This window comes from Ogataea parapolymorpha, chromosome IV (assembly GCF_000187245.1).
Source record: "Ogataea parapolymorpha DL-1 chromosome IV, whole genome shotgun sequence".
Classification (NCBI taxonomy): Eukaryota; Fungi; Ascomycota; class Pichiomycetes; order Pichiales; family Pichiaceae; genus Ogataea; species Ogataea parapolymorpha.
In genome coordinates, this window is record NC_027863.1 from 1278428 (window position 1) to 1292250 (window position 13823).

At 43.3% G+C, this 13823-nt stretch overlaps 7 protein-coding genes across 7 annotated transcripts; 3 read left to right on the forward strand and 4 right to left on the reverse strand.

Moving 5' to 3' along the window:
- Nucleotides 1–6: 6 nt before the first annotated feature.
- Nucleotides 7–2171, reverse strand: HPODL_03761 (Urea active transporter; the record flags this gene model as incomplete). The annotated part of the gene is made up of 2 exons (XM_014080091.1): nucleotides 7–1871; nucleotides 1913–2171. The coding sequence occupies 2 exons, from the start codon at nucleotides 2169–2171 to the stop codon at nucleotides 7–9; spliced, it is 2124 nt and encodes a 707-aa protein (XP_013935566.1).
- Nucleotides 2172–2722: 551 nt separating this feature from the next.
- HPODL_03762 (adenosine deaminase) lies at nucleotides 2723–3859 on the forward strand (the record flags this gene model as incomplete). Its single annotated transcript, XM_014080092.1, has 1 exon — nucleotides 2723–3859. The coding sequence occupies one exon, from the start codon at nucleotides 2723–2725 to the stop codon at nucleotides 3857–3859; it is 1137 nt and encodes a 378-aa protein (XP_013935567.1).
- Nucleotides 3856–5355, reverse strand: HPODL_03763 (putative allantoate permease; the record flags this gene model as incomplete). Its single annotated transcript, XM_014080093.1, has 1 exon — nucleotides 3856–5355. The coding sequence occupies one exon, from the start codon at nucleotides 5353–5355 to the stop codon at nucleotides 3856–3858; it is 1500 nt and encodes a 499-aa protein (XP_013935568.1).
- A 171-nt stretch (nucleotides 5356–5526) lies between these two features.
- On the reverse strand, nucleotides 5527–6567 carry HPODL_03764 (uncharacterized protein; the record flags this gene model as incomplete). The annotated part of the gene is made up of 1 exon (XM_014080094.1): nucleotides 5527–6567. One exon carries the CDS (start codon nucleotides 6565–6567, stop codon nucleotides 5527–5529), a length of 1041 nt encoding a protein of 346 aa, XP_013935569.1.
- Nucleotides 6568–6722: 155 nt separating this feature from the next.
- Nucleotides 6723–8543, forward strand: HPODL_03765 (uncharacterized protein; the record flags this gene model as incomplete). The annotated part of the gene is made up of 2 exons (XM_014080095.1): nucleotides 6723–6788; nucleotides 6819–8543. 2 exons carry the CDS (start codon nucleotides 6723–6725, stop codon nucleotides 8541–8543), a joined length of 1791 nt encoding a protein of 596 aa, XP_013935570.1.
- A 72-nt stretch (nucleotides 8544–8615) lies between these two features.
- Nucleotides 8616–10196, reverse strand: HPODL_03766 (Aminotriazole resistance protein; the record flags this gene model as incomplete). Its single annotated transcript, XM_014080096.1, has 1 exon — nucleotides 8616–10196. One exon carries the CDS (start codon nucleotides 10194–10196, stop codon nucleotides 8616–8618), a length of 1581 nt encoding a protein of 526 aa, XP_013935571.1.
- A 2263-nt stretch (nucleotides 10197–12459) lies between these two features.
- Nucleotides 12460–13623, forward strand: HPODL_03767 (12-oxophytodienoate reductase 3; the record flags this gene model as incomplete). The annotated part of the gene is made up of 1 exon (XM_014080097.1): nucleotides 12460–13623. The coding sequence occupies one exon, from the start codon at nucleotides 12460–12462 to the stop codon at nucleotides 13621–13623; it is 1164 nt and encodes a 387-aa protein (XP_013935572.1).
- Between the last annotated feature and the right edge of the window lie 200 nt (nucleotides 13624–13823).

Here is a 13823-nt window from a genome sequence, read left to right on the forward strand (position 1 = left end):
CCTCAATCAATCTTTTTCAGAGAGGCGTTCAATGGCCTGATCAATTCCTCCGGCTCTTTCGTGAGCAATTTCAGCAGACACCTGACTGCGAACAACATGCAGTTCCTCAGGATGCTCATTCTGCCACTCTCTAAGTTTCCAAGTTTGTCCAGTGAGGTCCCAGTATATTCCTCTCATGGAAACATATATTCCATGTCTTCCTTCCCACAACGGGTAGATAATGACAATGAAGGCAGAAAAGAATAACCAGATAATGCCAACAGTCACCCATCCCGTGAAGAATTTCTTGGAGAAAATGTATTTGCTTCCGTACATTGGCATTGGCCAAAGCACAAGCAGCGAGATTGCCATAAACAAACAGGTGTATCCGGCAATTTTGGAGGCTTTTCTGAGAAGTTCCTCCTCTTCGGCAGCAGCAGTAGCTTTCTTTTGCTCGTAGATGTCGTGAGCAATGGCGGTCATATGCGACTTGACAGGCTGGAACTCTGCGTCCTCAGTGACAGGCTCGGTGGCCTCAATGATTTCCTCAGTCTCATCCACTCTTCTAATGGTTTTGAGAATTTCCCAGTCAAACTCCTGCGATCCAAAAGCATAAGTCAGGATTGGCACAAAGATCAATGGTGAGAGCAGAGCAACAACGTTACCTGTCAGCATGGCATCGTCCTCAAAAGTGTTGGACACAGTTATGCTTCCAAACTTCTTTTTTGTGCACACAAGCCAACTCATGATGGCGAAGGCTGTTCCAAGAATAGGCGACCAGACAACGGCGTGAACATTTTGTTTTTTTGATAGCAGAGTCATAGCGGCAGGGAAAACAGCGGCGGAAATAATGATACCCATAAGCTCGTACAGGTATCCCATCGAGATGCCTGCATACCATAAGCCGGTAGCAAAGCCAGACATCACTAGGGAAAAAACCACGACTGACACGTGCGAGGTGAAAATGAGTCTTTTTCCGGACGCCGAAGGGTTGATGTAGCCTTTGTAGATATCGTAGGAGAAAATTGAGGAGACGGCAATGAATTCAGCAGAGGAGGCAGAGGTGACGGCCATAAAGACCATAATCAACGCAGCAACCGCACCGCCTTTTCCCATCATGGCAACGGCGGCGCTTGGTAGCACCAAACCTGCAGACACTTCATCAGCCGTGAGCAGGTTTGGATAGGAAGGAAATGCCGGTGTCTTCTCGAGAGCAACACAGGCAAGACCCATAGTGGTAGACACAAGCCAAGGAACAGCGAACCATGCAAGGCCGCCAAAAATGTATCCCGGCAAGGCTGCGGCAGGACTGGAGGCTATGGCCTTGTTCCAGTATCCGTTATCAAGGAAAACAGTACCGAAGTTTCCGACAATGTTGATGACGAAAAATATTCCTCCAGACCGAGAATTCATGGTGAGGAAGGACCCCTCGGCATTGCCCTCGATCGGCTTCTCCTTGGCGGCCTCAATAACCAAGTCATACACTTTGCTTGTGGATCCTAAAACGTCTCCGGAAACATAGGTGGTGAATGCAAATGTGAGAATAATGACGATGATGGCAATGGTGTGAGCGTAATCAGTCAGGAAAGTAGCCTTGATTCCACCAAACAAGGTGTACACAACGACACCAACCGGCAGCAGGAAACAGGCAGCAACAGTATTCATGCCAGTCAAGTCACTGATGACGGCAGAACCTCCCGTGAGAAGCATAGCAGTCACCAGAACGTTTGTGGCAATGGCAAAGAACATGTAAACTGCATGGGCAGTGGTTCCATATCTGGCCTTGACAATTTCCAGGTATGTGTGAGCTTCCGGGGCCCTCTGCTTGGCCTTGATGGCAATAAACGCAAACAGAATAATTTGCACGGTAGCACCCGAGGCATAGTAGAAACCTGACAGTTAGTAAAGAATGTGCATACGCCATGGTACTCACCTCCAGAAATACCGTTCTTGTACACCTGGGTGCACGATTGTAGCAGTGTGGCAGCCCAAGTCCAGGAACTCACAACTGCTGCTGCAATCAAACCAGTTTTAACAGACCGCCCAGCGGCCACAAACTCTTCAGCAGTGATAATCTCTTTTTGGTATCTTCGGAGAATGAATGTAGTCATAATCATTCCGAGAGAAAACACAAAGCCGAGTCCAACGACAACGGCATATCCTGCGCCTTGAGGAAGAGGAGCTTCTAGCATGACGATTGGTGGTCTTCAAAGGGAAAATCGAATGAGATTTATAACTGAAAAATTTTGAAAGGCATCATCTATTCAGAATAGCTTAGTGACGGTTTCATTTAGTTATCAACTGTGATAGAAAAACCCCCTGCCGTTTTCTGCAGACGAGGCCATTATGTGGAGACGCAACTAAATATTTTGAGATGGCATTTCGCCCAAGGCAGGCAAAATTTGACGAACGCGCATCACGACCATGTTTAGAAGTCCAGTTGTTCAACGTTTGAACAACAGTTCGTAATGAATTTTTTCAATAAGATAATGCTTTACTGCAATAATTCTGTCGCCGCAAAGAAAGGCGAAGCGATGAACAATAGCGCCGGCTTTCGGCGCCCGCAGATACTCAAATCTGGAAAATTTTGCATAGATTACAATAGGTATAGCCGTCTAAAATGATTATCAGGCATAGATAAGGCCGAGAAAGGTAGCAATGAAAAATTTGCGCGCTGATTAGACGGTTGCGTGCCCCGTAGCAAAATATTATTGGCTGCAACAGTAGAGCATATCTTCAATCAATGGATATCACAACTTTTGTGAGCGAGCTGCCCAAATGCGAGCTGCACCTTCATATAGAGGGCACGCTAACGGCTGAACGGCGCTGGTTATGTGCACAAGCAAATGGGATTGAGATTCCTGGGGTGAAGTCTTTAGAAGAGCTTAAAAGCCAATATTTAACCGAATATCTTTATGAAGAGGGTCAAGATGCCACCAAATACTTGCAGGAGTTTTTGGAGGTATACTATGCCTCCATGAATGTCCTGCTCACAGAGGACGATTTCTACCATTTGGCTTTGGACTACATCAAAGTTGCGCAATCTCAGAATATCAGATATTTAGAGGCATTTTTTGATCCCCAGGCTCATACTTCTCGCGGAGTTGATTTTGATACCGTGATGAGTGGCCTTCTGAAAGCTCAAAGAATGGCTCCAATGTACGATGTTCAAATTCATTGGATAATGTGCATTTTGAGAGACATGTCAGCTGAAAGTGCTCTTGAGACGATCCGCCAGGCAGAACCTTACAAAGATAAAATAATAGCTCTGGGTCTGGATTCCGATGAGTACAACAATCCGCCAGGTAAATTTCAGGAAACATTCTTGATGGCACGCAAATATGCGTGGAAGATTACTGCCCATTGCGACGTTGGTCAAAAAAATTCACATGATCATATCGAGTACGTAGTGACTGAGCTGGGAGGGAAAAGAGGCAAGCCAGCTACACATGAAATTGTGAACCCAGAGCATTATTTACTTCCCCAACTTGAGAGTGGCGCAGATAGAATAGACCATGGGTTGAATGCTGCTGACAAGTCCGAATTGTTGGAGCTGGTGAAAAAAGCCAATATAGGACTCACACTATGTCCTATGGGCTACCAAAAACATTTGGGACCACAAAATGTATTCCCAAAAGTTATCAAACTCCATCGCTATGGAATTCCGATCACATTGAATAGTGATGACCCCGCATATCTTGTTTACTCAAAGACGGGAACAATTTTAGGTGTTGCAGAAGGGTGCCATTTCACATTCAAAGATATCTACGACTTTGAAAAAAATGCTATAAAAATGGCTTGGACGCCTGACGTCGACTTCAAACGCAACTTCCTTCTCGAACTAGATCGCGTATATTCAAAGTATTGTACGCATAACTAAAAGCTATAACGGAAATGTTTATTTTGCACGTCTGTTAGATCGTGTTCATCAACCTCTTCTCCCACTCGAATGAGCTCTTCAACGGTTAGGGGAACGCCACTCTCCGATTCATGCTTTCGATCTCTCCGCTTGTTCTCCAAAGAACACAAAATCGCATACGTAGTCACGCAGAAAAACATGATCACACATGCTGCCAACATAGCTTTGATTCCTGTATGATATGTTGGAGACTCAGAGTCAATAAAAAACTGAGGACCTATAAGATTGCCGAGAGCATAGAACAGACCCACGCTGATAGAGTTGAAAGATTTCTTCGAGCTGCCGCTATTATTTGACGCGATCAGCGACAATGTCAGCACATATGGAGCATTGTAGAAACCACAAATATACACTGCCGCAAGGCAAGTGTTTCTGTGCTCTTCTGGAGAGATTTTCCAGAGCATAATGATGCCAGCCATCGTGATACTCGTTGTTATACAGATAAGAATGAATCTGATATTCTTCACAAAGTAACAAATCAATGCCACTGTGAGACAGGCTCCCATAGCCACGGCTGCTTGAGGCGTGGCAAGAAGCATGGTTTTGTAGTTTGAATACCCAAATCCTTTAATGATAAAGGTGTTGAAATTGGTAATTCCGGCATTGATAAAGTTTTGCACAATGATGAACACCACCAGTAACCAGTACTTAGGGTCACGAACCGACTCCAAAATCTGTGACCACTTGATTTCTCCCAGATTCAGATGAATACCCGTCTGATTGGTTGCCGTCCGGGCAATTGCGCATTGGCGTTCTCTTTTCGAAAGAAACCAAGCGTTTTCAATTTTGGAAGGGAGAATAAAGTAATAGCAGGCCCCAAAGACGACAGTGACGGCACCATAAACTAGAAAAATGTATTGCCAGATCGCCAGTGGGCCTCCCCAGTGACCTATTCCATAACCAAAGATACCGTTGAACACACCGGCAAACGTGTTGGACCACAAAGCCATTCTAATAGGCTGTTCCTTCTTCGTATACCAAGTAGTTGAAATAACAATGCAAGCAGGCTGGATTGCGGCCTCAAAAATTCCCAGAAACAAACGGATAATTGCTAGACCTGCGAAGTTATGGCAAGCAGACATACACATCAGCAGTGCTCCCCAGATCATCATGAGTATACACATGAAACGTCCTAGGTTATGGATCCTGGATAGCAGGAAAAACACTGGTATTTCGGCAAACAAATAACCTAGGTAAAAGATAGTTGCTAGCCAACTGTATTCTTGTCCTTTCAAGTTGTTATCAGTTTTCAGACCATAGATCGCAGCATATGAAAGGGAATTCTTGTCCAGAAGCTGTAAGAACACTGTGCAAACAAGAAATGGTAGCACAACAAGATCAATCTTCGTCACCACACGTTTGTTGAGCTTCAGCTCCTCAGCGAGGATCTCTGGAGAGTTGTCATAACTGTCGTTATTTTCCAGAATAGATTCGGTGTGAACGTCCTTTTCAGTCATAATTAGAGTCTCTCTACGGAGGTGCCGAGATTTCCATGTACATTTATATAAGATTCCTCGAGAGCAATATAGGAGCCACAACTTACGACAACATTTTTTTTGACTATTCTGGATCGGGATCCCCGAGACTTTTTCCTAGGGTTTTCCGAAATTATTACAAATAGTCGTAGCTTATCTATGTATTACAAACCCTCTATATCCGATCTCGTCATCAGGATCCAGCCACCATTCTGATTTTCCGAGTAGATGTGCTTGACCTTGAATTTCAACGACACATGCTTTTTTGGTGTTACAATTTGCCCTAACATTAGTATCCACAATCTTGGCCTTGAAGGTAGAACCTATGATGGATTCGTTCACGAAAATGTGCTCGGGTGAAATCCGACCCTTCAAGTATAGCAAGCCTGTTCTTCCAGCTGTTCCAGAGCCGCAAGGAGATCTGTCTATTTGCTTGTGGCCTAGTACCAAAACAGATTTCTGGTTGGGTTTTGTTTCATCTGTTGGATCCTTTTGTCTTACATTAACAAAATCAACTCCGTGTAGCCCTTTAATCTGAGGAAACTCCTCGCTAGAGATGTCCAATCCCATTTTTTGTATTCTCTCCTTAATCTCACCACCCAGTTCGATAATGCGACTTGAACTCTCAGGTTTGACTTGGAGAACAATTGGATCAAGCTCTGCAAAAAAGTTAAATGCCCCATTAAAAACTATATCTCCTGTAATCGGACCCATAGAGGAATTAATTGTCAAGTTTTCGTAAAGGATCCAAACAGGGGTGTTGCGGAACCTGACATACTCAACTTTTTGGCCATTCCAACATGCCTCTGTTTCGAGTATGCCGACGGTAGTTTCGAGTCTGATTGACATCAGATCTGGCTTCAATCTGTAATGCTCATCGGGTAACTTGCGTAGCTGGATTAAGAGAGTGACAATCGCGATGATTCCGTGGCCACATTGGTCTGTATAGCCACTAGGATTCATGAAAAGAACGGCAGCATCACCATTTTCGACTGGGTCTAAGAGAAACCCTCCAAACATATCGTAATGTCCTCTTGGTTCTCTCATCAGCGATAGTCTTATGTAGTCATGCTCCCGCTCTAGACAGTTCCTTTTCTCCAGAAGAGTTTTGCCCGGCAGGCTGGGAAGTCCTCCTGTGACAACCCGGAAAGGCTCGCCACAGGTATGTGTTTCCACTGTTGTGATTGTGTGCATTGGGGTTCTTGAGGAAACGAGAAAAAAATTCCTGTACTGAGTCGTGGTGCTCGGCTTCCCCGAGTTCTGTTATCACGCGAAAAGCAAATTTCTGCGTTTGTGTGAGCCTCACTTATGCCAAAAAAAATCAAAATAACCATTATTTACCGAACACAATGGTCGCGCTCCCCAAACCAGATTTTGAAAGGCCTTGCAAACACTGCAAGGCAAAAAAGGTGAAGGTAAGTTTAGTGACAGTTGACTAATGCCAGTGTCCGACAAGCTTCCCAAAGTGTCTAAGATGTGAAAAGGCCAACCTTGACTGCAATATCGCAGAAGAGGTAGGGTATAGCCACAAGACAGTTGAACCTATTATAAGACAGCTCGAGCAATCAAAAAAGGACAGCCTGATTGAAAATGTGGCTCATGAAGTTGGAAGCCTGGTGGTCACAAACAACATAAATTCAGGAAAATACATTGGAGCAGCCACGGGCCTCAACTTTGCTCGTTTGTTTCTAAAACAGTTGGACCTGAAAAATAATCTGGACAAACCTAATACCAGCGACTTCGAGAATTTTGATCTCGAAGTCACCCAGTCCTGTGCAGCCTTACCTTCAAAACAAATGTCAAAGTTCTTATTGCAGAAATATATCGACACGCTGCAAATCTATTACCCAATCCATAACATACCTCAATTGCTCTTGTTACAAACTAATATTTATGAGCGCCCGCAAGAAATATCACGCTATGAAAAATATACCTTCTTCATGATCATGGCAATTGCGTCACAGAAACTTACACATGCTGATGCGATACGAAACCCCTTTACCCCCAATGAATATTACAACACTGCTTCTAGATATTTGGAGAACATATTAGGAAATCGGTCTGAAAAATCTCTCCAGGCTCTTCTTTTGCTAGTCATATGGAAGCTAGAGTCAGATGCTTTAGAAGACGATAATGGAGATCTTTGGTACCTGAGCCGGTTTTGCATGTCGCTTGCGATGGAGCTTGGGGTTCATCGGTATAATCCCACATGGAGTTTTGGCGAGGAGCGTGATGAGCAACGAAACAGGTTATTCTGGTGTTCATATATAGCCGATCGATCGGTTGCTATGAAGTTCGGACGAGGTCTCTCTCTGAGAACTAAAGCTATTGATACTCCTTTGCCAAAACTTCTCAAGGACGATTACATCATTAATTTGAAAACATCATACAATGAAGTGCAATTGCTCCCAAGCATCATGCTTATCAAAATTTCGGAAATTGCTGGAGACATGTTGGAAAGCGTTTACACCTCTAGGACCACTGGAAGTGAACCTCCTCTTGACGATGAACAAATTCAATCTATACGATCCGAGCTGCAAGATCGACTGGACATTTGGATGAAACAAGTAGAGATAGAAGTACCAAACAATCTCATATGCTACCACGAGCTCAAAGTACGGTATTGTGTTTTCTCCATTGTCTTGAATAGGCCTTCGCCTTCGTTTCCGTTGCCGGATGGAGCCGCGGTTCAACTGTGCAAAGAGAAATGTATTCTAGGAGTGGAATGTTACAACTCCTTGATTGCCAGCGGCTGGAAAGTGACTCCCACATGTTTACACGATATTCTTGCAATTGGACTCACCATGATCTATTGTTGCTGGAGACTCGAATCAAATGCGACGGATATAAATAACTTTTCCAGGAGGTTGTTGAAGATCATGCAAGAAGCTTGTACTTATTATCCCAAATATACGAGATTCAAATCCTTATATGAAACAGTTTCGGGTGCAATCGCAGAGCAATTAGATAGAGAAGTGAAGACCAAAAGAAAAATGGACCCGGGCACTAGAGTAAGTATGGATCCACATAATCAACTGGAGTGGAATGAGTGGTTTTCGCAAGAGGTCTTCCATGATGGATTTCGCCAATTCTATGATCTTGCCAATAATCATTTGATAGAAGGCTTAGCTGACTTTGTTCAAAATGTATCAGCTAGAATTGAAAACTAAACACATTAACCAAATTGTTCATGCTTCAATCACTTGTCTATATGATTTAATTTCTATAACCATTATCATATTTCAAGCTGGGTTCTCGATGTCATATTCCTCGATTGTTTTCTCGCTTTCATCTTTGCTTTCCTCCGTCTTACTTTTTTGTGTCGGCCTGCTGTTCTTGCTGAACAACATCATCACCAATTCCAAAGCAAAGCACGCCACTGTGAACCAAAGGGCGTTTACACATCTTGTCTGCACATACGATTTTGAGTAAACTTTGGATGAATCTAGGGCACCTATAATGGATGATGCAATCGCAGTGCCCAAACATTTACCAATCTGACCTATGGTCTGAAATATACCCGTAACATTCCCTTGCAGATGTAACGGCGTCTCAGAAAGCAGAGCAAGGTAGTAGACCTGGTAAAAAATGTTCGTTCCGTATCCATATAATAATTGAGGAACAAACTCGTATATCCAGAATGAATAGCGGTTAGCATGGTCAATTCGTGTTATCCAAATGGATGTTCCCAAACAAACGACTGCAGACCAGATCAGCAAGATTTTGCTACCAAATCGTTTTTGCATCCACGGTCTGTAAAGAAGGGCTCCTATTAATATACCTGCTGATGTGCAGAACACTTTGACTGCTGCAACAATTGCAGAGTCTCCATCCACAAACTCATGATAAAGCAAAAGGGAAGTAATTAATGCAGTGAATCCAGCATAATTGAAAGTCAGACCGACAAAAAACGGAAGAAAATTTGTGATTTTAACAACTTCAAAAGGGAATAGCAGAACCAGTTTGGAGCGATAACTGTTTGAGTTTCTGTGAGTTCTTTGGTAGGGAATGACGTAAAAATTTTCAAAAAGGAGCACAATAAGAACAACCACTGTTCCAACAGGGATAGTCGCGTAAACTTTGGGCGAGTCCCATCGTGTACCAGCTTCAGTAAAGCCATATATAATGAGAATCAGTCCACCGACAAGAAGAAGTGCTCCACCATAATCCAAGTATTTTGACTTCATCATATTATGCTCCCTCGTTCTCTCAACTGGCACAATCAAGAAAAACAGGGCGATGGAGCTTACAAAACTGATTGCAAACGAAAAATAGAAAAATGCTCTGTAACCAATGCTTGTTATCGAAAATGCACCTCCTAATATAGTTCCGATACCCAGAGACGCACAAAAAGCAAGCATTAGGTAGTTGATCGCAGTGGAAAGTTGAGGCCCATGGAAATAATTGCCACACAACCCAACTGCACTAGGGATCATGGATGCTCCCGCAATACCCTGAAAGGCACGGAAAACAATCAATGGAATGATGGTCTTAGTTATCACAGCGCAAATCAGGCTCATTATCGACATTGCAAATAGACCTGTAGTAAAGACTTTGTGGAGACCATGAATGTCACTCAATTTTCCGAATAATATAATGAATGCTCCCATAGTCAGAGCATAGGACGAGACAACCCATGTTGCATCAGCTGTGGTAGCTCCCATTTGTTTTTGCAAGCTTTCGGTCATGCTGAAGGCAGCGGTAATATTCAAGTTATCGAGACATGTGCCAATCAAGATAAAACAATAGGCCAGTTCTTTGGATCTATATCTATCATCCACCAAGTTCCTGATTTTAAGAAACCAGGCATTTAATGCAGACATGATAACGGTTTAATTAGATATTGCATTCTTTTTATGCTTCCACTCAAAGTTTAGCACTGTATGACAAATCACGCATTTTGTGAACGTCGGTATCACCGCTCCTTATGCAAATGATAGGATTTTCAGTATAATTAATAGTATATCGACAAATTGGGTATAAATTCTGTTTGATTTCTAATCAACGACCTACTTGCGATAAGCTTAGAAGCTAAAAAAACACGTAGTTCTCTGAACTTAAATACTCTTGGAAAAGAGTTCTATGATCTCACAACATCCTCCGCCCTGTGAAGGAACTGCTAGATTTGACGCGTATCGTACAAATGATACACGAGCTGATTTAGTGAAGTGAAAACTTGAAAATGATGACGACTGAACAAGACAATATATTGGTACGAATTTGGGGTTTTCCCAACCTTGTGTTAGGTTCCCGACGTACATTCTTTGGTTTTCAAAAAAATAAGTCTTGTTCGCTACTAGATCATCATTCATTTTAAAGAGACATCAATATCAAATTGAATCTTGCTTCTGTGCAGGGATGCAGAAGCTAGCGGGCGGTTTGAATTCCAGATACTGTGAAAAATAGTGCCTCTATTTTTAAGACGTGAATGCTCTCCGTTCTGAACGGATGATCATAACATACATTTATCGACAGTTAACGACACGGTGTGTAATTAATCATTGCTTTCAAGGCTGAAGCAGCAGACCGTCAGTTTGATTAATCCATACAGAAGGACCACATTCGTATGATTTCGTTACGCAACTAGTTTCTCCTGTGTCATTGGTGAGCTAGGGAGTGGAACCTTTTGCATGCAAATGAACTTTTTGTATCCATGCTTTCTAGCACTGTGTTGTGCGCTACTGATATGCCTCATCCTAGAACTGCAGATTTGTCGTTTCTAGTCAGATCTGACACCACCAAAAGGAATCGCCATAGTCTTCGCAATCGGTACGTAATTTGTGCGACGTTCAAATCGCGACTGATGAATTCAGCTTTTTGGCCTTTTGGAAGCTATTGCGAGATAATCAAGAGATAACTGCAAGATTTCACACTGTTGCCATATAAAAAGTTTTCAGTGATCCGGGAGGGGGATTTTCAAACAAGATTCGCTTCATAATCCAAAAATCAGTATTGTTGAGAATTGCAATATATCGTTGGTCAGGCCTCTACAAGAGTTTGAGAATGAAATTTTTCACCTTACAATTTCGGTAGTTGCGAGCGCTGTCAAAAACTAAATGGCACTATCATGAGGCTCCCTTTAATGCGAGCATTTAGCCGTGTACGATTCGTGGATTAGGCTTGAAGAATTGAGCATGCTGTTTCTGTGAATTTTTGTCCATTCAAAAGTTTTTGGTTGCGACATTGCGAAGAAAGGACTAAATATCCCACGTATAGGAGTCTTGTTTTCACTTCCAGAGCTTTGTTATATGACAGACAAGAAATTCCTTCTTGGCTGAGTGCACTTCGCAACGTTTGATTTGAATGTACAGTACAAATAAGGTTCATGTTGTATCACCTTTTGTATCAGGATCAAATGGGCGCGTCACTACATTCAATAAGAGAAAGCTGTTGAACCAATTTGAAATTACCTCACATGGGGTACACCTTGATAGATCCTGATCATATCATCACATATACGATCCCTGAAAGAAGACAATTTCTGTTGCCAGAAGCATCTACACATTGAAACGTAATTAGTCATTGCCAGCAAGCGTGGAGTTCGCGCTGTGCAGATATATGTGATTGCGGTGGAATCCCTATAAGCTTCAAAATCACTGAGTCTCTAAAACTCATCTGGAACATCACCCTCGGAGACGAGGACTCGTAAATTTTGATAAACAGCACACCAATGACTTCATTTATGATAACACCCAGATATCTGCATGACACTAGAAATTGTATTTCGAAAAAGTTCTTTTAATCTCGGAACTCTGTGGAGTGCTTACAGCCAAAAAAAGAAACAAAAAATCTCTCGGTGTTTTAAAGCAACCAATATTGGGGCACAGCGAGCCAGTCTTCGAAAACGATGTAATAAGAGTGGCATCGCGGAACGGTTGGAATCTCCAATATTTGGTAATTAGTAAGGCTTAGGGCTTAGCTTCAACGCTGTCTCTTAGAATCTCCGGTTTCCACAGTTTGAAAGGTGAGTTGCCTTCTCGGCAAAAAATCTCCGAAATCTTATATAGAATTCTGTCAATCGGCGATTTTAATTTGGGTTAATATATATACCCCTGAATCTTACTGTTTTCTTGACATCTTTCAAATATGTCGGAACCTACACTCTTCAAACCACTTAAGCTTGGAAATGTTGAACTAAAGCATCGTGTCACTCTTGCACCCCTTACCAGATGCAGAGGAACACCAACCAAAGGCTATTTTGTGCCGAATGATTTGATGGTCGAGTACTATTCCCAAAGAGCTACTCCAGGGGGTCTTCTGATCACTGAAGCATCTCCTATTTCCATCACTTCCTGCGGTTATTCCGGTGTTCCTGGTATCTGGGCCGACGATCAGGTTGCAGGATGGAAAAAGATCACGCAAGCTGTCCACGCCAAAGGCGGCTTTATCTCGTGCCAGTTGTGGCATGTTGGTAGAGCTACCACTGCACTAGAGCTTCATGGAATTCAGCCTATCTCTTCAACTTCCACACCACTGAAGGGCACCAGCATGAACAATGGGTTGGAGTACAAGGACTTCCCTCCAAGAAAGATGCATGGAGATGACTTCCAGAATGTTATTAATGATTATGTGAATGCCGCCAAGAATGCTATTGCTGCAGGATTTGACTTTGTCGAGGTGCATTCGGCCAACGGGTACCTGCTGGACCAATTTTTGATGGACAATATTAACACGCGTGATGACGAATATGGTGGAAGCATTGAGAAGCGTGCAAAATTCCCATTGCAGGTTATCAAAGCTGTTGTCGATGCGATTGGTGCCGCTAAGGTTGGTATTCGTTTTAGTCCTTACGGAAATTTCCAGGACTGCTACGATTCTGACCCTAATTCACACTGGTCGTACGTGTGTGAACAGATAGCACAGTTTGCGGAGCCAGTGGCCTACGTGCACATGGTGGACCCAAGAAGTGATTTTGTGATTCCAGAGGCTGAGAAGCTGAAGAACCTGGAAAACCAGGTGTCTGTAAAGCAGCAGTTCAGCCTGAAGATCTTCAGAGACATTTTGAAGCCTGCGGGTATCAAGTTCATTGCGGCAGGTGCGATTGACAGACAGAGAGCGCTATCGTACACTGAGGACGACATTGCTGATCTGGTTGCCTTTGGCCGGTACTTCATTTCGAACCCGGACCTAGTTGAGAGACTGAGGCACGACTGGCCACTGAACAAGTACGAGAGGGATACATTCTACTGGGCACCAGACCCAGCGCACGGATACACCGATTATGAGTTCTACAAGGGGGAGACTAAATAGCTGAGAGATAGAGTAAATAGAAATTTAGGAGGGCCAAGTTAAGAACTACACCGACCCTGCCGGGTATAGGATTAAGCATACTTTATAATCATAGCTGAGACACGAAATAGAGCTCGAAAGAGCGGGCCACGTGATGGCGTGTCTGACAAGAGCAGGCAAGCGCGGGGTGTCGTCGCAACCAGTCCTGCACGTACACGGCC